The sequence below is a fragment of the Jaculus jaculus genome, unplaced genomic scaffold (genome assembly GCF_020740685.1).
Source record: "Jaculus jaculus isolate mJacJac1 unplaced genomic scaffold, mJacJac1.mat.Y.cur mat_scaffold_44_1_1196519_arrow_ctg1, whole genome shotgun sequence".
Classification (NCBI taxonomy): Eukaryota; Metazoa; Chordata; class Mammalia; order Rodentia; family Dipodidae; genus Jaculus; species Jaculus jaculus.
The window spans coordinates 576,353-600,705 of NW_025423497.1; the positions used below are offsets into that span (position 1 = coordinate 576,353).

The window sequence follows — 24,353 nt, forward strand, 5'->3', positions numbered from 1 at the left end:
CCTTTTGGGGAGGGGAGGCAGGGCCTATGTGATCATAATAGGTGTGGTACCAACCTCCATGCAAGTCAGGTTTTACTCTCAGGGAATTCAGAAGTGGTCAGAAAGTGACCTTCCCTTGCAGTGCTTTGCCTCACACCCATGTTGGTGCCCATATCATACTCACTTTATTGTGAGTTGATATGCATAGGTCTGAATCCTATGCAGCTCCTAAAGGAGGGGAGTCAAGGATGTGTTCCATAATGCATATCTCTTTTTCTCCCCTTTCTTAATTTATTAAAGAAGTGACTGTGCCTGTCTTAGGTTGTCAGAGGCAGAGAGCATCCTTACCCGTCTCTGACTACCAGTCGGATAAATTTAGGGAGAATTAGTATAAGGTCTGAGGGAGCCAAATAGAATTTCTACTCATTTGAATCTGCTTTATCTTCTTCGTACCTTGTACGTGCCCTTGTACATGCTTTACAGTAATGTTTCTTTCCTTTAATTCAACTCATCCCACTATGCTGGTCTTAGAAAAGCATAGTGGAATGCCTAGACCATGCCCTGAATATGAACTCATAATTAGTTGATGTAATTTTGTATTTTTACTAGATGGCATGCTTAGCAACCAAGTGCTATTGACTAGAACTATGATTTCTTTTTTCTCCCAGGTCATCGGGTCTAATATAGGAGGGTCAGGAAATTAGGTGCAGTAGAGGTCACTGTAAACGAGATGTAGATGACTCCATATTATCAGGATCATCAGTGTTCTCTTGTTTGATCTCGTGGCCTGCATACTGGACCAAGTGTTCTGGCAACCATCTGGCTCCATTTTCTTTCTGTGAAAAAATACAAACAGATCCTCGTCCCCATATTAATACAGGGTCAGGTCCACTCCATTTGTTAGTCGATGGATCTTTCCACATTACTTTAGCATAATTAGTCTTGGTTTGTGCATGCCAAAAACGGTCAGTGGCAGAAAACCCTTGTGCATCCAAAAGTAAACAATTTAAAATAAATAAAGTATGATTTAACCATTTTGTTACTGATCCCTGTGTCATTCTTCCCCTTTTAGTTCTTGTAACCAGATTTTTAATGTTCCATTTGCTCGTTCAATGATACCTTGCCCTTGGGGCTTATAAGGAATTCCAGTAACATGCTCAATATTAAAAGAAGAACAAAAATGCTTAAATCCTGCCCTTGTATATCCTGGGCCATTATCTGTTTTCAGTTGTTTAGGTACTCCTAAAATATTAAAAGAGTGAACACAATGAGCAATAACATGTTTAGCAGCTTCTCCCATTTGAGCAGAAGCACAATGAAACCAGAATAAGTGTCAATAGAAACATGTACAAATTTCACTTTTCCAAACTCAGGAACATGAGTTATATCCATTTGCCATGAGTGGCCAGGAGTCAAACCTCGTGGATTGACGCCATGATGTGGCACAGGTAAAAATGTGAGACATTGTTGACAATTTTTAACTATCTGTCGTGCTTGTTCATGTGTAATTTTATATTTAAGATGTAGAGTATTAGCATTAAGATGATGAAGCTTATGAGCATTAATAGCTTCTTCCACAGAAAAAATTCTGGTAGCCTTGTCTGTAATAGCATTTCCCAGAGCTAAAGGTCCGGGGAGGCCAGAATGAGCATGAAGATGTCCTACATAGAAAGGTGCTGAGCCTTGGAGAATCAAAACTTGAACCTGTGCAAACAAGTTATAAACAGAAGAAGGACTTGTTCTACTACAGGTTTCTAAATAAGGAACTGAGTGGACAATATATTGGCTGTCAGTGTAAATATTAACAGATATAGTAGCAGTATGTTGCAGTAAAGCTTTAAAGGCTGCCAGTTCTACAAACTGTGCAGATTTATAAGGAGTATTAAAAGTGTATGTTTGTTCATTTAAAGAATAAGCAGCTAGGCCAGAATAAGATCCATCTGTAAAGGCCAACATAGCATCCTTGATAGGAGAAAATTGTGTATTGCAGGGACAAATGACTTGATGTTGCATGAAGAACTGAATTAATTTATGTTTAGGGAAATGATTATCAATGCTTCCTGCAAAACCTGCCATGGATAATGCCCAAGTATCTGAAAAAGCAAAAAGCCAAGAAACCTGTTTTGAATTATAAGGTTGACAGATAACCTCTGGTTCTCTACCAAAATATTTAATAGATTCAGCCCTTCCTTCCATCATTACTTTAGCAACCTCGTCATAATAAGGAGTGACAGTTCTTGGAGGAGAAGATGCAAGATGCACCCATGGTATAGGAGCTCCTTGCTGCAACAATCCTGTTGGAGTATATGGGGAAGGAAATACAAGTAACCACAACTCTTTACTATACTCAATATAAGTGATAAATTGTTGTTCTGTAGCCTTTTGTACTGTCACTAATGCTTTAGAAGCTTCAGGTGTAAGAGAACGAAAAGAAGAAGGATTAGAGTTCCCGTGTAGTATATTAAATAAAGGTTTTAATTCATGAGTAGTAAGTTTTAAATAAGGCCTAATCCAATTAATATCTCCTAACAATTTCTGAAAATCATTTAATGTGGTAAGATTCTGTGTTTTAAGAGTAACTTTCTGTGGTTTAATTTGTTTTGGATATAAATAAAACCCAAGATAAGAAAAAGGGAAATTTTGTTCTACCTTTTCAGGTGCAATTTTTAATCCCCATATAGTGAGCTGTTGTTCATGTAGGAAAAACAAGTCAAAACATCTGTCTTTTGCTTTCCAGATAATAAAATATCATCCATATAATGAATAATATATATTTGAGGAAATTTGCTTCTTGTAGAAGCTAAAGCTTTAGCCACAAATTTCTGACATAAAGTTGGACTATTTGCTATGCCTTGAGGGAGAACTTTCTATTGATATCTTTTCATAGGCTCCTTAGAATTACTAGAAGGAACACTAAAAGCAAAATGGCAGCAATCTTGTGGACGTAAAGGTATAGTAAAAAAGCAATCTTTCAAGTCAATAATCACTTTAGAAAAGTCAGCTGGAATAGCTACAGGACTAGGCAGACCAGGTTGCAATGCTCCCATTAAATGCATAGTAACATGCACAGCTGTCAGATCTTGTAGTAACCACCATTTTCTTGATTTCTTTGTAATGATAAAAATTGGAGTATTCCATGGTGAAGATGATTCCTCTATATGCCCTGCCTCTAATTGCTCTTGAACTAACGTTTGTGCAGCTATCAGTTTATCCTGTGTCAAAGGCCACTGTTCCACCCATACAGGATCATCAGATTTCCAACAAATAGGCTCTGCATGGGGCGGCATGGTCTGACCAGTGGCCACTAGGGGAAATATCCCACCCTTGATGATTTGCATTAGAAGGTACTTGAATAGGTAATGAGTCACCTTGCCCCCATTTTCCTAATCCCTTACCAGGCAAGTAACCCTTTCTAAGTATTTGAGCAGTAACAACTTCATTAGGACGACACATTAACAATTTCATTTGACTCAAAACATCTCTTCCCCACAGGTTTAAAGGAAAACTGTCTATAATGTAAGGTTTTCAATACCTAGTATTTCCTTCCTCATCTTCCCAAAGTAATTCTGCAGCACTCTGCTCAGGACAAGAGGATTGTCCAATACCTCTCAATTGAGTCCCTGTAGGATGGTTAAGCCAAGAAGCAGGCCAATGATTGCCAGACAAAATAGTAACGTCAGCTCCAGTGTCTATTAACCCTTCAAAATGCTTCCCATTTAATTTTAAAGTTAATTTTGGACGTTCCTTACTGATAGGTTGAACCCAGTAAGCATCTGAGGAGCCAAATCCTCGAGTCCCTGGACCCTGAACATTAGTGACCCTTCCCGTTCTTATCATGGGAAGGATCAACAATTGAGCTATTCTCTGACTGGGCAATATTGTAAAAATTGTTTTTGGAGAAGACACCATAATTTGATGTTCTCCTGTGAAGTCTGCATCAATAACTCCAGGTACTACTTGTAATCCCTGCATAGCACTGCTACTTCTCCCCAAGATTAAGCCTACACTGTGCTTTGGCAGTGGGCCACATACTCCAGTAGGCAGTGCTTGAAATCCAACTTCTGGAGTCAATACTGTGTAGGTGGAGGAACCGAGGTCAAGTCCGGCACTCCCTGGGGTGGCTCGGAGAAGTTGGGAGACTGGCTGTAACTAGCTGTTTGAGGAACAAACTATTGACCCATAAACTTGTCTTTGTGGGGTCTGGGGCTGGCCCCTCCTCCCATTTCCCTGTTGCTGGATAATAGGGTTGCCTCTGTATCTGTTTTAGATGTACAATCATTTGCCCAGTGTTTTCCTCTTTTGCACTTTGGGCAAAGACCAGGAGATAGATTTTTGGAATTTCCATTATTTCTTTTAATAAGACAATCTTTTTTCATATGTCCTATTTTTCCACAAGAAAAGCACTTGCCAGATCCTGCTGCAGTGGCAGCCATTGGAAAAGGAATTCCTTGCAATGCTGCAGTTATGGCTTTCCCCTGCATATAGCTAGGGCAAATATCAACACATAGTCTAATATATCTTGTAGATCAACTTTCTTTCTATAAGGCCGTATAGCTGCTTTGCAAGCACTATTTACATTTTCATAAGCAAGCTGTTTTACAAAGTCCATACAAGCGCCAACATCTCCAAATACTCTCCCTGCCGTTTTTATCAATCTATCTACAAAGCAGCATAATTCTCATCAGGACCCTGTATAACCTTAGTTAAATTCTCCTCCACAGCTTCTCCTTTTGAAGGAAGATTAAGCCATGCTTTATGAGCTGCCATGGCCATTTGTGGATAAACAGTAGGGGGTGTACAATTTGATTGTTATTCCCAGCATACTTTCCTTCCCCAATAAGCATATCACCATTCCAATTATCATTTCCTGCCTGTTGATTCAACATTGCAGTCTTTTGCATAAGTCATAAAATCTACTTTCCAAATTAAATAATCTACTTTCCAAATTAAATATTCTCCTCCTGATAAACAAGCTTTGTTATAGATTTCCAATCATCTGCTGTTAAAACTTTCCCTGATAACAGTTCTATAATTGACATAGTATATGGTGACGTAGGTCCATACTGTTCACAAGCTGTTTTTAATTCTTTTATGTCTTTAAAGTTAAAGGAAGCATATTGCCTCATTTGATCACCCTGTCGATGGATAAGCCAATGGGAAAGCTCGTGCTTCCTCATCACCTTCTTCCATGGCTTTCTGTATCACACTTTAAAAGGGGGAGCAATTAAAAACAGGCTGAGTAGGATGCAATGAAGATGTGTGGACAGTTTCAGAAGGCCTCTTAATAAAACTGTCTAACTCGTCTTTTCACCTACTTTTTTCTTTCTCTGGGTTTACTCTCTCCTTTAAAGCTGCCACCTCATTTTTAAATTCTTCAACATATACTTGTGTGGGGGGCATGGGGGCAGAGGGACGTGGTGAGTCCCAATCCGCATGATAATTAGTGGCCTCTTTCTCTAATTCTGCCGCTTCTTCTAATTCCTCCTCTTCCTCATCACTATTTTCCTTAGAAATTTGTAAGGATTGTAATATTTTATTCAATTCTTTGTGAGTTGCAGGTGTCACCTTTTCAGGACTTTGATTTTTAGTTTCTTCAATAATATCTAGAGTGTGATCTAACATTTGCTTCACTCAACTCTCTTTTGTACCTGAATCCAAGGCATCCTTTATCAAGGACCATAAGGAAAAAGCAATTACTGGAACCTTACTAGGACCATGAATTTGTAAAGACATTTAATTCTTTCCCTACTTTATCCCAAACATTTTTTTCCCGCCTGTGCAGGCTCTAGATGATCTGGAACTCTTCTACTTCTCTGCTGCCGCTTCAATTTCCTATACACCTCACTCTTTAGTAAAAGTGTGTATTTTGCTGAGTTTTTTTGGTCTCTTTTCCCCCCTAGGCTGCTTTGGCGTGGTACCTATGCCGCCATCTTAACCGGAAGTCAGATCCCAGTTTTTTGGTTAGTTGTTTTATTTACTGAGCAATTGCGGTTATATTCAGAAAGTTATTGCATATGCCAATATGTTGAAGGGTTTCCCCTACTTTTTTCTCTAACGATTTCAGTTTTGAGTCTGATATTAAGGTCTTTGATCCATTTGGCTGTGGGTTTATTATAAATAGTCCTTATTATATTGAGATGTGTTCATTCCGTTTCCAGTTTCTGTAGGACTTTTATCATAAAGAGATATTGGATTTTCTCAAATGCCTTTTCTGCATCTCTTGAGATGATTATGTGGTTTTTGTCCTTTAGTCCATATTTATTATGTGTTGCATACATCAATTTGCCTATGTTGAACTATCCCTGTATCTATGGATCTCTGGAATAAAGTCTCCTTGGTTGGGGGTGGGGGGAGGAATGATCTTTTTGATTTTTAAAGAGTCTCATTCTAGCCCAGGCTGTCTTGTAGTTGACTCTGTATTCTCAGGGTGGCCTCAACCTCATAGTGATCCTCCTACTTCTGCCTCCCAAGTGCTGGGATTAAAGGCATGTGTCACCATGCCTCACTGTGAAGGATATTTTTGATATAATATTGTTTTCTGTTTGCCAGTATCTTTTTGAGAATTTTTGTATGTATATTCATGAGGCAGATTGGTCTGTAATTTGTTTTGTTGTTGTTCTGTGTTTGGCTTTGTTATCAGGGTGATGCTGGCTTTAGAAGTTTGGTGCAATTCCCTCATTTTCTAGTTTATGGAAAAGCTTGCAAAACATTGGTGTTAGTTTTTCTGTGAAGGTCTGGTAAAATTCAGCAGGGAATCTGACTGGGCATGAATTTTTTATTTGGGGGGGGGTCTTTTATAACTGCTTATACATCCATATTTGTAAGGGGTCTATTTATGTGGTTTAACTCATCCTGATTTAAATTTGGGGGTCATGTAGATCAAGGAGATCATACATTTATTTTAGATCATACATTTATTTTATCAAACTTACCTAGTGGTGTTAGAATTAAGGATTGATCATATGATATGAGGGTTATAAGAGAGAAGTGCCAACTTCAACAGTACAAACTTTAATGTAGTACACTGAGGGACAGCCTTCTCCCACAGGAAATGAGAATGGTACCTCCCTTGAGTGGACATTGGGGATTTTAAGGAGTTAGGCTTCAGGACAGCCTGAGATGAGGGTAGTGGGTGTAGGGTTAAATAGACTTTAGGTTGCCTTTATCTGATGTTTATTTTTCTTTGGGAGTGAATAATGGGAAGACAGAGGCTCTTTTGTTTATTAATCACCCACTGAGAGGGTACTACAGCTGCCTCTTAACTGGCCTGATAACTCCAGGAGTCTGGCCACCTTTAAGCTTGTCAGTTTTATGATGTAAAAGAATTGAGGTCTGTGGTTCATGAATCCTTCATTTCAGACCATGAAGACAAGAAAAAGAGAGCAGGATCAATGTAATTGTCTTTGCTGCTGACCAATGGAACGAAGTTGGGGCTGGTGATTCTGTCTCCTGGATCTGAGTTTAGTCATGGTGCTCCTTTGAACTCGGGATATTCTGGGTGTCTGATGCCTAGTGTCTAGTTTCTCTCCATTTTGTTCTCCTTTTCAGTGTCAGCCCTGTGAGAAGGACAGCGGGTAAGAAGCAGATTATTATGGGTGATTTGTCATGGGCATGGGTAGTTAAAGTACATCGTCTTTTCACTCCATTTAAAATAACATATTCACTATACTTAATAATAGTCCTGTGAGATTATTAGCTAACAGTTGGTGGACTGAGTTTACCTCTTTTCTTCAAAAGGAATGTTTGTTCATCGTATCAACAGCCTATTGATTCCCGAAGTTTTGAGTACTTAAGGACTCCTGAGAGCCCAAATATAATGAGTTTTGAGAATTTAAGTACTCCAGAGGCCCAAGTATAATGTCAGGGCACAGAAAGGTACAGTTTATACAGCCTGTGGTAGCAGGTCCTATTTGGGCCACTGAAGGGGGATACATATGTCATGAGTGACCATAAGGATTATTAGGTATATAGTAATGGGAAGAGGGGCTATAAGCTGGTTATGTTTTATCTTTAGGAGTCAAAGAATAGATGACACCTAGAAAAATTACCATAAGGAAGTGTACCCAGGGTAGGAGCATTAAGAGGGCTTTTTGGCGTGAGAACACTCTAGAAATTAACAATTATTAGTTCTGTCAATAAGAGAATAGTACCGCAAGAAGGAGGGGTGGCAGGGCATCCCCTAGGCTCCTAGAGGAAGTGGTGAGGGTATAGGATAATGATAAAGAAATGTATCTGTTCTGGTGCAAAGAGAATGGAAATTCCTTGTAACCAGAGTTCTTCTGTGGCATCAATGAGCTCATCAAATGTGGAGACTGGCTGGAGCATCAACCATAGGTCCCCCTGTATATGAGTGAGGAACAGAAGAAATTGTTGGAAAGTTAGTGCCATCTGGCAGGTCTGGCTTGAGGTGGCCCTGTTTAGGTGTAGGAGGAAGTTTAGTAATCTTCAAAGAGGTGGGGCTAGTGAGTGTCATCAGGAAAGAGCGATGAGGGGATAAGGGATGATAGACCTCTTTTCATGTGGGAGAGATGGACCCAGGATGGGAAGCCATGGAACTTGGCTGCAGTGTGGATTAGTAGGATGACCTTGTGGGGCCCTTTCCATTTTGGAGACAGATTGGTAGTTGCGATCAGAAATATAAACCATATCTCCTATCTGAGTTAGGAAGAGGAGCCTCTGGATAGAGGGAGGGGAGGGTGGTGTTAGTTTTTCTTCACAGTTCTGTTCTGAGGAAGGAATGAGACTAGTAGATATGTAAGGAATGAGTAGTGGATTCTCAGGAGACAGTCCAGGGGAAACATGAGGCCTCCCATGCATGAGTTCAAAGGGGCGAATCATGGAAGGCTTTTTTGGTAGGGTTGTAAGTTAAGTAATGGTATAGGTCAAAGCTTAGTCCAATTTCATGGTATGGTTAGTTCTCTCAACCTTGCCAGAAGATCAGGGATGGTAGGGAATGTGAAACTTCCAGGGGATTTGTCGGTACCTGGCAATATTTTGGGAGATGAATTCTGGGCCATTGTCTGATTGCATTGAGATAGTCAGGCTAAACTGGGGCGCTATTTCTGTAGTCAATATCTAAGCTACTATGTTAGCACTCTTGTTTGAGGTGAAGAAGGCTTTTACATATCCAGAAAAGGTATCCACACTATCTAAGAGATATTTGCATCATTTAACCAGAGGCATATGGGTGAAGACTGCTTGCAAATCCATGGATGGTAGAAGGCACTGCATCTGGTAGGTAGAGGTCTGAGGGGGTTGATGTTGGAGTTAGGGTTTGCTTTTTGGCAGATATCACATGAGTCTGTAAGCGCGTTGATGAATTGTCTGTCTAAGGGTTTAAAGAAGGTGTGGTTTTGAAGGAAAGAAAATAGAGCTTGGTTAAAGGGATGAAACAAAGAATGAAGATATGAAAGAATCTCCTGAGTTATGGAGACTTGGTGTGCTAAGAAAGATGAAAAGTTGGAGCAGACGTATGGGTGTGTCAGGGTGATTTCACAGGCCAATTTATCAGCGTGGCTGTTTGAGAAGGATATGTACTGTTTGTCTTTCTGATGGTCTTGGCATTTGATGAATGATTCCTTAGAAGGGAGAAGAGTGTCATCCAGAAGGTCTTGGATTAGGGGAGCACTAATAATTGGGATCCATTTTCTGTGAGGAAGCCTGTTTCCTACCACATTAGAATATTTGAGTGGATGATGTTATAAGCATATTTTGAATCTGTTTAAATGTTAATGGAAACATCCTTAGCTAGAATTAGGGTTTGACTAAGGGCTGTTAGTTTAGTCTGCTGGGAGGTGGTGCCTAGGGTCAAAGGTTTTGCTTCAATTAGGGTACAGCATTTAGGGAAGTTGGGGTGGCCCTGGATGATGACATATTCTAATGTATAGGGGGTGATCTTAGGGAGCTACTGTCTATTAGCCAGTCAAGAGTTTGGGCTTGGGCTGGAGAGATGGCTTAGCAGTTAAGCGCTTGCCTGTGAAGCCTAAGGACCCTGGTTCGAGGCTCAGTTCCCCAGGTCCCACGTTAGCCAGATGCACAAGGGGGCGCATGCATCTGGAGTTCGTTTGCAGAGGCTGGAAGCCCTGGCGCACCCATTCTCTCTCTCCCTCTATCTGTCTTTCTCTCTGTGTCTGTCACTCTCAAATAAATAAATAAAAAATTAAAAAAAAAAAGAGTTTGGGCTTCACGGAGAGGGTGATCAATGATGTGAGTAAAGACACTAGGGTGTCTACAATGGCAGTCCTATTTACAATGACCTCATTGTCCACAGATGGGACAAGCTTTTGTGGTGGCCTGTGGTTAGTGCAGACCTTGGTGCAGTGTCCTGGCTGGTTACACCTGAAGCAGGTTCAGGATATCTTTCTTCCAGTGTAAGTTTTATTGGAGGGTGATAAGCTTGGAGGCACGTGCTGTTGAGGACAGAGGTTTAGAGCTAGTATTTAGTTCTTCTATCTTTCTCCTTTTCTCGCTTGGCCTCATCTTCCCTGTTGTTAAAGATCTTCAAGGAAACATCTTAGAGGTCCGTTGGGGAGGGGGGGGGGGTTCAGTCTTTTTTCCAGGTGGTGAAGTTTACACCTGATGTCTGGGACTGATTGATACAGAAGTTGGGCATTCACAAAAAGGGAGTTGGTTGGGGTAGAAATTTCTAAGTTTGTATATTTTGCAATCATTTCAGCGAGGGGCGCTAAAAACAGGGCTAGATTCTCATCTGGGCTTGAGTGTTCTCCTTAATTTTGTCATAATTTATATAGATATGGGCCTTTCCTCCCCATGACCTCTAGGAAACAAATTATCATCTGTTTTAGTCTTCCAGTACCCAAATCTCCAGCCTGGTAAGTCCAGGGTGACTCAGTAGAAAGCACTACATTGGTGGTGGATTGGCCCTAGGATCTTGTTCATGCAGGGAGTCTGAATGGGTCGAAGCTGAGTGCCAAATGCATACTTTTCAATCCAGTGTCAGGATGGAGGTGAGAGTATAATATATGTCGCTCAAGTCAGATAATAGTCCTGGGTGAGACAGAAAAAAGAGCCTAACTTTTCCTCAATGTGACCTATGTCAGAGAGGAACAAGGGGACAAGAACTTGGGGAGAGCGCCCTCCTATCACTGGGGGTGCATTGAGGTGGGATGTTGGCAGTGTGTTTGGGAATGGGTATAAGGGGGCAAGGTGTTAGGGGAGGACAGTTTTGGAGTGGGTGAGGAGGAGTTGGGCATTGAGGGTGGAAGGTAGAGAATCATTTATGAGGGTGAGGAAGAGTTGGTGGATATTGGGAGGGGGTAGAGAGTGGGAATGGTTGGGGTGTCTGGTGACAAAGCCTACAGGAAGGAAGATGGGGGTTTTGAAGAGGTTAGAGTCTGGGGAGAATGGACAGTGAAGGTTGGTGGTGTGTTCTGCAAGGAGAGGATGTCAGTTCTAAAGGGGTTGAGCTATGGGGACGAGGGCAAGGAGGGGTCTTGTTTGCAGGATCAAAATGTAGATGGTAGAAAAGGAGCATTGGGGCAATGGTTAACCAAGGAGAAGGAGGTGGAGGAGGACATAACAGAAAAAATTGGTTGGCTGAGCAATCTAGACAAAGAGGGGTGCATGCAAGTGAAAAAAAATTTTTTTACATAAGGAACCTCAGATTCCTTGCCAATTCATCTTATGAAGTTGTCTAAATCAGTGAGGCCTTGTAAATTGAAAGTTCCAAATTGGAATAAGGTGTGATTATAATCTAGTTGATGTGGCCATGTTTGAGGGGAAATCTGAATTAAAAGACTAGTTTTGAAGTCAGTCAGGCCTGATGATTTTAAATTTGATTTTAGGCAATCCAAGGGACTTTCCTTGGGAATGGAGAGCTTAGAACCAAATTTAAGGATAGGTAAGGCAGTGCCAGATCTTACTATCAAGTCGTCATATGATAATAAGATAAATTGGAGACTTTTGAGGTGAACGGAGATCCCAGGAATAGAGGATGGTGTCCCTAATCTTCTCCTTTTGGGAGGCATAAAGCTGGAGGGAAGAGAGCTAGTTGACCCCTGTGGTCCAAGAGGACAAGGACAACAGTCTAGGGCTGCATTTGAGCCTTACCTTAATGGTGTTTGGTGAGGTGTTGGATGGATGGAAGATCAAGTGGCAAGTGATGTCTGTGCTGGACGTGGAGGGGATAGAAAAGTGAATTGGGAGCCTTGAGAGGGTTAAAAGACTGAGGGACAAGTTTCCTCAAAAGTGACAATAAGACCCCGATTCCTTGGGGCCTGCACCACTTGCAAAGACAAAAGCTGCAAAATCCAAAGTTTCAGTTAGTGTACTGGCCTTTGTAGAAAATACAGCAGACATTTGAGCTCTTGGTGAAACCCAGTATGAAAGGGGGAAGATTAGGGAGGGGAGAGAGAGAGTAAGAGGAGAGCTCAGTCCTATGGACCTCTCTGCAAAGAACCATCAGAGGTCTGGGTAAGCTCCAAGGGTTTTTGGACTTTTGTCAGAGAGTAGCCCTGACCAGAAAGTCCTTACCCTCCACAAGCCTGCTGCCAATCCCCATGCAGACCAGCAGGCTGAATGTAGGGAGGATAGAGTTGCCTGGAGAGAGCCAGATTCAGCACCAGTTGTTTGAATTCAGGATTGACCATGGTGATGTGAGTTATGCAAGACACAGGGAAGATCCAACCTTAACAGCACAGACTTTAATGGAGTATACTCAGAGGCAGCCTTCTCCCATGGGAAATGAGAATAGCAGACCCCTCAAGTGGGCATTGGGTTTCTTAAAGAATTAGGCTTCAGGACAGCCTGAGTTTGGGAAAGTGGGCATAGGGTTATACAAACTTTAGGTTGTCTCTATCTGCTGTTTACTTTTCTTTGGGACTGAATATTGGGGAGACAGAAGCTCTTCTTTGGTTTACTAATCACCAACTGAGAAGGGATTAGTTCTGTTTCCTAAGTGGCCTAATAACTCTAGGAGTCTAGGCACCTTTACACCTACCAGTTTTATGTCTGAAAGAATTTTCCAGCAAGGTCAGTGATTCATAAATCCTTCAGTAGGGATTAAAACAAGCAGATAACCTAAAAGATCCAACAACACTAGGGATGTGTGTTGCCCCACACCCTTATATTCCTGTCAAGTGGGAAGTTGTGATTTCTGTTCAAAAATGGCTTCCAGGTCAGCTTGGTTCCAAGTCAAACCCTGCCACCAATAATGACAGAATAAAAAGACAAAGGTTTTATGAATCAGGGAGCATCAAAGACAACAGTAGTTCACACCTATTTGACAATGATAAAGGCAACCAAGAATATTTCATCCATCATCTGCCCTAACATGAAAAGAGAGAATCTACTTCCAGTGCAAGCCAATATACCTGCCTTTGTGTTAGGCCCTGTTAGATTTTGGTATGGCTTCCAATCACACCAATACTGAGTGCCTGCCTTGATCCCTCTCTGTTGCACTGTGGATCTAGTGTTCTGACCATCTGTGCTAGATGTTCTGTGGTCAGAGATGAATGAGTTCTCTGATGGATGGGTGATGGCAGGCAATGCAAGATGCCTGGAATTGTAGTGGAGCTGCTCAGTTGGTTCCATTTTTGTTCTCCTTCAGCTGCTGCTCAGCTGGTCCCTGCTGTCTTCTCCTTCAGGTTTCTTGACTTTTCAAGGAAGCTAGTGAGATTGGAAAATCCCTTCACCTGGTTTCTGCACTTGCAGCTATGTGCTGGGTGGGTGAGTGGGCATGTGGATTGAGGCCACTGGTTTCTAGGAAGGATTCCAGTCAGCTTCCTCCTTTCTGGAAGATTTTAGTCACTCCTGCTTTTATGCTGTGGTTAATACTTTGTATACATTCACTTTTTGGTAGAAGAGTGCATTTTTTTTTCCTGTTTATTTTCTTCCCTAGCTGCCTTTGGCATGGTTGCTATGCCACCATCTTGCCTGGAAGTCTTTACATTTTTCAATTAAAGAAAAAAAATATGACCACATTGTGGAAAATTGAAATATCAAGATCAGTTACCCTGTAGCCGCAAAATTTACTTTCAGGGTCCAGATATAAGATTTGTGTTTAAATAATGAATGTTATGCATATTTAATCAATCATGATCAATGTTCACTTATCCATTCTTGTCTTAATTCAGTCACCTGTGTGTACTGGAAGGATCAAACCCAGGCTGTCTGGCTTCACAAGCAAGTGTGTTGAACTACCTAGAGAAATCTCTCCTGTATCCCTGCATACTGTTTTGATGCATTTTTAAAATCTTCTTTCACCATTCTATACAGAAAGTTGGTAGGCCCAATATTGAGCAGCTCCTGTTCAGATAACATTAGTCTCTGCAGGGTCATGAATGCAATGACCATGTCCTATCTAGAAAAGAATGGTCCACATTATTCTCAACCATCGTTTTCACTTTGCAGTCTTTCTATCCCCTTACTCACTAATATGAATGATGGATTTCTAGGGTGTGTAGATAAAGTATATCATTCTTTCTTGAAAAAAAAAAAAGCAATTCAGTTAAGTTCGCTTCAATATAAAAAAATGCCTCACATTCATTTTGAATGTCAAGGCAATAGGGTCAGTATTTCTAACTGAGTTTCTCATGTAGGTCTGTGGTCATTATTCTTATAATTCATGTGAGTAGTCTAGTCTTTTCTGTCAAATAGATATAACCATTGTAGACCCCTGTCTTAGTCAATCTAATTTTGAAAAGAGTTGCTTGGATAGTCAAATGAAATTTTCTTCCTGGAATTCTTAAAATGATTTTGGCATTAAACCTATATGTTGTAGCATGTTAGCTGTTAACTTTACCACTGGGCTTTCCCTCACCTCCAGTGTTTATCTGTGCCATTTAAGTTAACCAACTTGGTACTGCAAAGATGGCTTAGCAGTTAAGTTGCTAGCCTGTGAAGCATAAGGACCCAGATTCAATTTCCCATTACCCACATGATCCAGATGCGCAGGGTGGTGCAAGCTCCTGGAGTTTCTTGACAGTGGCTAGAGGCCCTGGCCAGCCCATCCTCTCTATATATCTGCTTCTTTTTCTCTCCTTCAAACAAAATAAATATTTCAAATTAACCAGCCTGGTATATATTGTAAGGCTAAGCATCAGTCAATGAAATGATACTCAGGGCTCCTTTTCATTTGTGGTTAAAAGGTAGGTGGTCTTCCAGCTTGGTATGCTTGGTTATACCAGCTTTGTGATGTGTACATATTGTTCTGTGCAGAAATAAAGTTTGCCTTGACAAACTGTCTTCATTGAAGTGTTGGTCTCTCAATTTGTGACCCAGTAAGTGCCTGAAATACTCATAGCAGTATCATTTGGATTATCTTTGGGAATATGATGGACTCAGGGAAAATAATTATGTCATTTTTGGCATTGTGGTTTGGTTTAAGTTTCCAGTTAGAAGATAACTGCTATAAACATCAGGTTTGCAAGATTTGTTCCAAGAACATGGAACTTTGGATGGTGGATCATTGCTGGAGGAGGTGTGTTGTTGGTATTGGATTTAGGGCTATAGTAGACAGTTCCAACTTGAGAAACTTGCCTCAATCTCCTGGTACTGTTTTCCACCAGATGCTTATGAGAAGATGGCATCCAGCCTCTGCTCTACTATCTTTTCCCTACTATCAAGAAGCTTCCCTTTAGTACATTAGGCTAAAATCAACCCTTTCTTGCCACAATCTTTTAGTCTGATGCTTGATCCAAGAATTGAGAAGGTGGCTACAGCACAAACTTGGTGCCTGTTGGGTATTGCAAGGCACAGACTAGAGCCTTTAGGAGATGGGCCTGAGCTACCAGGCATGGCTAAGGAACCCCGGGCTATAGGAGACCATCCTTTCTCCAAGCCCAGCATACCCGAACTTAGGCTTTGCTCATAGGTCTGTGAATATTGGCTATTTGCCTAGGAAACTCCTTAACAGCCAGCAGCCTTTGCTCTCAACAGCTTATAAACCCATTTCCCTAACAATAAACTGAGCTGTTCACCAGGGTCTACTGAAAGTGTTCTTTCTGCAAGCACTTGGCTGATCTCAAGACCCTGCTCTCTATGGTTGCCTGGAGGATCCAGGGACCCACAGCTGTCACCTGAACAAGGTCTGTCTGAGATGGGCCAGGAAAGGTGATGCTCTCCCAGAGTGACTGGGTGATATTGGCCCATGTTCCCTTCCTCCACGTGTTTGAGTGCTGGCAGGTTTCTCCTTTTCCTCCTTTATTTTCAGTTCACACCATTGCAAGGGAGCAGACACAATGACCTGGTAACTGTTGTCTATTTATGGCTACCAGTCAGTAGAAGACAACCTTCCCTGGCCCTGAATTTTTCTAATAACAGTGCATTGCTTCTGGGTACAACAATATCTATATCTAAAGTACCCTTAGGGTCCAAGAGAAGAGAAAATGTCCTACTTTATTACAACTATTTGTAACATATATTTGAGCCAAGATGTTTCGGATTATGTGTGTTCACTGGATTGGAGTTGCATGGCATAGTGGCATGCACAGTGCAGTGTGCTTGTATGGATTCCCAACATGAACTGCAGTGAAGTTGACTGATGCAACATGGTAGACTGGTGGCAAAACACCTTTAATTTATTGTTTATAATATATTTGATTTTGAGTTAATATTTGGTTATTTGGAGAGAATCCTTTCAGTTTTGCCATATTTATTATGACCTCAACATTGATGATCAGACTGTATATGGAGTAAAACCCACAACTTTATTAAGAGCTTCTATTCCATGATTAGTGTTAGAATTGAACCCTTGGCCTTGTATCTTCTGGGCAGGCAGTGTACCACAATGTTGTGATACAAGCCTTAATATATGCCTTTCCATTCCATTGTATTTTCATAAAAAAAAAAAACAATAATCTTACACCAGGCATGGTGGCACAAGCCTTTAATCCCAGTACTTGGGAGGCAGAGGAAGGAGGATTGCTGTGAGTTTGAGGCAACCTTGAGATTACATAGTGAATTCCAGGTCAGCCTGAGCTACATTGAAACCCTAAATCCAACAAAACAAAGCAAACAAACAACAGCAACAAAATCCTTATTTTCTTGAATCATTATAACAATATATTGGAATGATATTAGTCTTGAGTCCTGTCTTCCATGATATAGCATATAAAATTTGTGTGTAGTGAATAATTCCCTACCAAAAGACACATAGAAGTTGATGTCCAGGTTACTAGTCCCTATTTTCTAGTCTTGGGTTGAAGAGAAATATCTCATTATAGCAATTGGTGTCATTTGAAGACATCGCTGTGGACTTCACCTGGCAAGAGTGGCAGCACCTGGATGTTGTTCAGCAAAACCTCTACAGAGATGTGATGCTGGAGAACTACAGCAGCCTGATGTTCTTGGGTGAGCTAAATTCCCGTGAGCTTCTGAGTAGCAATTCCTTTCTTTTTGATTGATATGTATAGTCACTATTACTAACATTTAGTACTGTTTTGATATTTTACTCTTAAACTGACATACTTAATGGAACATATTATATCAAATAAAGTGAATTTACAGTACACATATTTATAATGACAAGATTCTGTCAGATCAGGCATTACTTGTGTGGGTAACACGAAAATATTCTAGTAGCTATTTTGAAATACTAATTAAGTGTTGCTTGAAGAATACTAACTTAATTCTGTACTACACAACATAAGAAGTTATTTCTTCCAAATGTACTCAGTTAATTCTATCTATGTTCCTTCTATCCCTTTTCTTCTAGTCATTTTCCATGTTGTAATTACTTGTTATGTTTTCTATCTCCATTATGTAAACTTGGACTTGTAAGTATAAGTGTAAAAGAACATGCAGGCTTTTTGTTTGTGTTTGTCATATTTCATTTATATCCCATGAATTTGTGGGGGGACTGAAATCACACCCATTTACTCCAGTTATAAAGAGATGTGAAAGCCCTAGGAAAATATTACAAATTCCCCTTTCTGAGTGAGCTTATTGGGTTACTTAGAAAGCAAATGCTTCTATGATACAGTTTTACTGCCAAAAAAATCAAAACCATAATCTGTTTTTATTGCTTATTTACACATTACCAATTGGAATATCAAGTGAGAAATTTATAGCATTTATTTCTGGTTGTTGAGTGTTGCAGCATTTTTTTTCATTGATACTGAAAATCTCTTGGAGGTCAGTAGAGCTGCTTTGATTTAAGTTGATGACAGTTCATAACCAGAGGAAAGAGATTTATTACTTCATATACTACCCTAGAATTATCTTCATGCCACCATTGTTAATGTTTTCTTTTGATTTGGAGACTGGATCTCACTCTACCCTAGGTTATCTTGGAGTGCAGTCTGTCACCAAGTTTGTCCTCAAAATCGTAGTGATTTTCCTACTTCAAGTACCCAATTGTTTGTGGTGAAGGAGTAAGCCACCACACCTGGATCCATTTCTCCTTAAGAGTCTTTTTTTTTTCTTTCTTTCTATATGTATACATTTGACCTCCAGACAAGGGCATTTTTCTAGTCTCCCTTGTGATTTGTATGGACTAGATTTATTGCACTGATAATATCTTAGGCTAAAGTTTACCTTTTGTTTCTTTATGCTTTGAATTGATCTTAGTGGTTCATACATCCTGGAAAAGTGTTCTAGTACTAAACTGTTTTTCATCACTAATACTTGAAGAGTGATGGATAAGTACATTGAGGCCCTCTGTTATATGTAACTTTTACTTGTTACATTATAATCCTGTGTTGATTTGTGGAAATTTTTCTTTCTCTTCTGTGTGTGTGTGTGTGCGCACGCGCATGTGTGTGCATTTGTGTGTAAGGATATTCATGTGTTTTACTAAATGGCACTCTTCAAATTATTTGTGTTTCATTGTTTTACTCTAGAACGTGGTTATTATATACATTCACTTGCTTAAGGGCAATTCTTATAAATCCCAAGGCCCTTTCCTAATATTCCTTGTGATTTCCTCATTTGACTAAGGTATTTTTAAATAGTGCAATTGTTGGCCTAGTTTTAACAATTTACTTGTGAGTCCTCTTTTCTGTTTTACTTTTTAAAAAATCTTTATTTATTTGAGAGGGAGAGAGAGTAGATAAGGCAGATAGACAGAATCAGTGTGCCAGGGCTTTCAGCCACTGCAAACAAACTCCAGATGCATGCACTACCTTGGTCATGTGACTTGTGTGGGTCCTGGGGAATCAAACCTTATTCTTTTGACTTTGCACACAAGCGCTTTAACTGCTAAGGCATCTCTGCATCCCCCATTTTACTTAATTTTTTAAAATATTTAATTGAACTCTGTTCCCACAATATTCCTCTCTTTCTTTTTATGACCACTTTCTCTTATTTCCACTTATCACTAATGTCATTTGACTTTCTAGTTTCTTTATGTTCCCCTTCCATTATTCTCTATTCATTTAATATACATATATTTTTAATCATTGTTTACGATTTTTTTTCCAAAATATGTGAAGCTGTGGTAGAAAGACTTTCACAAGTATGAGGCCAGTCTCAGGCTATAGTATCTGTTCTTGGCCAACCTTGGCTAGATTGAGTCCATATTCTAAAAAAGAAATCATTGTATTATATGTGCTGTTCAAAGTCACTTGAGGAAAATATTTTCAATGTCACTTTAGGCAAATATTCCAGTTAGTGAACAAACACCAGGAGTATAAACTGTCTCTAACCCAACTTTGCAGTTCATCTAGTAGAGATCAGTTGTAGAAATGCAGATTTTCTCTTACAAAAGTCCACCTGATATAACATATTGACACAATTTGTACATTATTTCCCAATGACAGGGAACTGTATGACCAAACCGTATTTGATCTTCAAGTTGGAGCATGGATTTGCACCATGGAGTGTATTAGAAGGATCAATTCAGGGGCTTCCAGGCAAGTAAATGCATAATGTGTAATATACTTCAGTGAGATGAGAACTTATAAGGAATTGTCATGATAAATGGTATTACTGTGAAATTCTACTCTTTTTCTGATATTGAAGAATGCTTTCTTTTGCATTCCAAAATTTAATTCCCTGTTTAGGTGGTCTGGGAAAATGTATGTTAGATGTTATACTATGTCGTTAACTGGCCATTCTCTGTATGTTTCTATATAATGCCATTAGCCAGTTTCACTGCTGTGACAAAATCCTTAGAAGAAACACCTTAAGGAAGAAAAATATTTATACAAGTATACAATTCTGTAATGGTGGTTTTGCTTACAGTGTTGACACAAAGAAAGTGTTTAACCTAATTATATTTACTATTGCCTGTGAAATTTAGAAGAAACTGAGAAAAGATAGCATCAGAGATCCCACGATAAGAAATTAGAATGTGTCTGTGCAATGGGCATTAGAATGTAGGTGACAAAAATACATTAGATTTCTGAAATATAGGAACAGTGTCAAGGATTTATAAATAAACATTTGGGACCTTGAAGAAGGAAAATTTAAATGACAATACAAATAAAAGTAAGAAATAGTCCATTGTCATGTTCTAGATGAAAATAAAATTTAAAGCCACAGGTACAACATCAGAACAGACAGTACAAAGAGCTCTTGTGTCAAGAGTGGTATCTCTAGTGTTATTAGAAATATGTGTTTCTTGCAGTTGTTAAGTCTAGATATTCAGATCAGTATGGCTATCACTCACTCTGTAACTGAAGACTCTCACTAGATAAATGCTAGAATTAATCATTTGAAATTTTTGAAACCTAAAAACATTCGTAATCCAGGAGTCTTTACACATTAAATATTTATGTTTGGGAGATGGATAGAAGAAAAAAATACATGATCTGACAGGATCAAATGGAAAATTGCTGATCAAGTTTTGCATTAGAGACTCCAAGGAGGGAAATTTTGGAGTTTGGTCAACCATATTGTTTATTGATGTTCACAATATAGGGAATGTTAAGCCTATATTGATTATCTTGTTTGGCCTTTAGACATTCATTATAATGTCACATGTTTAGTAGTAAAATGACTCTGAAAATTATAAAACCGGGCCAATTATTTCGGTGGATCCTTCCTCTTACCACATGTACTTGATTCTTGCTTGGGCACTTAAATCCCCAACTATGAATCCTTGTTTCTTGTTTTTTACTGTCTGATTGACAATGGAGACACCTTGTTTTTTTGCCTGTATGTGGAATAAATTTAGGACTCCTCCTGTTATGTCAATCTCAAGGTTTTCTAGTGGCTTTTTATATGACAATAAAATTTTATTTGCCTGCAGACCTGCCATTGATATTACTTGTGGGTCCATCCCTCAATGCATATATACCACCAACATCAACAGTGAGCACATAATGACTATATCAGTCTACAGATTAAACCACCATGACTTCTGTCAACAACCACTTGTAGAAAGAATATAGCTTTTCTCCAATTTGCTCTTTTCTCCTTATTTTTCAGCTGTTTTTCGGCATTAACATCTTTGTTTTCATTTTACTCATATTGTGACATTTTTCATATTCATATTTTACTCTTTATTTTTATTTTCATTGCTATTTTCCTTTTATATCCTAATGTGGTTTGTTTTTCTTCTTTCTCATACAGAGGTTTTTCTGTTTCATCATCTTCCTTCTTGTTTTCTCCTTCATTCAGAACAATAATGATTGAAAAACGTGTTCATCGACTATTATAATTAGGTATTCGTATTAAAAAATAAAACAATCATGTCCACTGGGGAGCTCACTAAGTGTGTTAATATCCTTTTTGCATAATCATGAGTTCAGATTCCCAGAATCAACCAGAATACTGAGAATCCCTCAAATCTCATAGGGCATAATTATTGCCTATGCAGTATTTTACAACAGAAGGCATTTTTAAACAAAGTTAAAGGCAATGACTGGCAACCAAGCTTAACTTATTATCAGAAAGCAAGCATTTGTTCACATATTTCCAAATTCACAAACAGATATTCACATGTAAACATATAAAAATAATAATAAAAATCATGAATATGTACCATGGAGAAAGGTGGTAATAGAGAGACTACAACCAAAAAATCATACCTTATGTTATTGTAGTAGAATTTGGCCCTAGTCTTTGTAAGTAAACCAAATTTCTATAGAGAAAAACATCCAGTCAACATATGCTAACATGATGTGTAAACACTTAGGCAACTAACCACCAGTGGAAAATAAGAAAAACTTTTCTTTATACCTAATAGGTATAAATCATCAGAGAAGTCACACAGGTGAGAAGCCATATGTATGTACTGAATGTGGGAAAGCTTTCATCTACAAGTCACATCTTAATAGGCATCAGAAAATTCACACAGGTGAGAAGCCATATGAATGTACTGACTGTGGGAAAGCTTTCATCAGCACATCAGAGCTTATCATGCATCAGAGAACGCACACAGGTGAGAAGCCATATGAATGTCCTGAATGTGGGAAAGCTTTCATCAGGAAGTCACATCTTATTACACATCAGAGAACGCACACAGGTGAGAAACCATATGAATGTCCTGAATGTGGGAGAGCCTTCATCTCCAAGTCACATCTCACTCGTCATCAGAGGACTCACAAAGGTGAGAGACCATATAAATGTATTCAATGTGAAAAAAGCCTCATCCACAAGGCAGATCTTACAAATCATCAGAGAATTCACACAGGTGAGAAGCCATATAAATGTACTGAATGTGGGAAAGCTTTCATCTGCAAGTCACGTCTTAATGGGCATCAGAGAACTCACACAGGTGAGAAGCCATATGAATGTACTGACTGTGGGAAAGCTTTCATCAGGAAGTCACATCTTATTACGCATCAGAGAACGCACACAGGTGAGAAACCATATGAATGTCCTGAATGTGGGAAAGCCTTCATCTCCAAGTCACAGCTCACTAATCATCAGAGGACTCACAAAGGTGAGAGACGATATAAATGTATTCAATGTGAAAAAAGCTACATCCACAAGACAAATCTTGCAAATCATCAGAGAATTCACACAGGTGAGAGGCCATATAAATGTACTGAATGTGGGAAAGCTTTCATCTGCAAGTCACATCTTAATGGGCATCAGAGAACTCACACAGGTGAGAAGCCATATGAATGTCCTGACTGTGGGAAAGCTTTCATCAGGAAGTCACATCTTATTGGGCATCAGAGAACTCACAGGTGAAAAGCCATGTGAATGATCTGAATGTGGGAAAGCCTTCATCTCCAAGTCACATCTCACAGAACAGCAGAGAACTCACACAGGTTAGAAGCCATTTGAATGTACTGAATGTGCAAAAGCTTTCATTTCCAAGTCATGGCTAACAATTCATCAGAGAACTCATATAGGTGAAAACCCTTATCAATGTAATGAATGATGGAGAGTTTTGTTTGTAAAGTAAGACCTTACGAACCATGAAATAATTCACGTGACCATTTTAAGTGTGGTAATAGTTTCATCTTCAAGACAAATCTCACTCTGCACTAGAGAACTCACAGGTTTCAAGACATATGAGTGTACTTAATGTGGTAGAGCTTTTCTTGCCAAGTCAGATCTTTGTAACCATCAGATAATTCATAAAGGTGAGAAGCTATATGATGAATTTATTGCTAAATAAAATGCTATTAAACATTACAGAACACCCAGGTGAGAATCCATATGAATATAGTAGTGTGGTAAAGTTTTCATCTTCAAATCACAGCATACTATGTATCACAGAACTCACACTGGAAAACCATATAAATATAATGAATGTGGAAACACATTCAACTCCTAGTGAGTATAAATGTAAAAGATGTGAGAAAGCTTTCTGCCTGAAGTCACAACTCAGTGTGCATCTTTAGACAGGTGAAAAGCCAAATGAATACACTAAAAGTGAGAAAATCTTTTTACTGAAGTCACAAGTCAAGAATTATCAGAGAACACACACAGGTGAGAAATAAATTTAATATAATAAATTTAAAAAGGTTTCTTGTAGAAGTCAAACCAAATATTGTATTTGAGGATTTACATAGGAGAGAAAACAGAATATAGATGTAACTGTTGAAATAAATTCATCTCCCAGTCAGAGATCAATGTACATCAGAGAACTCACACAGATGGAAAAACTATGTAAATGTAAGAAATGTGTAAAGGCTTTTATCTGTTCATCTTACAGCTACTATGTATGAGGGAGTTCATGTAACTTAGAAATCATATGAATATAATGAATGTTGAGAACTTGCAGATAATATTCATGAATCTGAAAAGCATGCATTTTGTTCTTTAAGTCATACTCTAGTGAATTTCTGAAAATATATCAATTTTCTTTTTTTAACTTGGTTGTGGGAAGTATATGGATTGATTTAGGAACTTGCACTTGAAGAGCCATGCAGTGATGTACACAAATCTCAATGGCCAATTGTGATGTTTGGAAAACTAAAAGCAGAACGAAGTATGGGTATAAGAAATTTTGACAGTAGTGTTTTGTGATGATTACTTGCTGTGTTCTGACCAGTTCCTGGGAACTTGAAGAA

General features: G+C 39.2%; 1 protein-coding gene across 1 annotated transcript in view; it reads left to right on the forward strand.

Moving 5' to 3' along the window:
- Window positions 1-23,022, forward strand: part of LOC123457405 (zinc finger protein 420-like) — a 154,574-nt gene extending 131,552 nt beyond the window's left edge. Inside the window, exons 3-5 of the mRNA XM_045141331.1 lie at window positions 17,182-17,289; window positions 19,698-19,790; window positions 22,070-23,022. Of these exons, the coding sequence (XP_044997266.1) occupies window positions 17,182-17,289; window positions 19,698-19,790; window positions 22,070-23,022 (1,154 nt within the window). The remainder of the gene's footprint in view (window positions 1-17,181; window positions 17,290-19,697; window positions 19,791-22,069) is intronic.
- The last annotated feature ends 1,331 nt before the right edge of the window (window positions 23,023-24,353 follow it).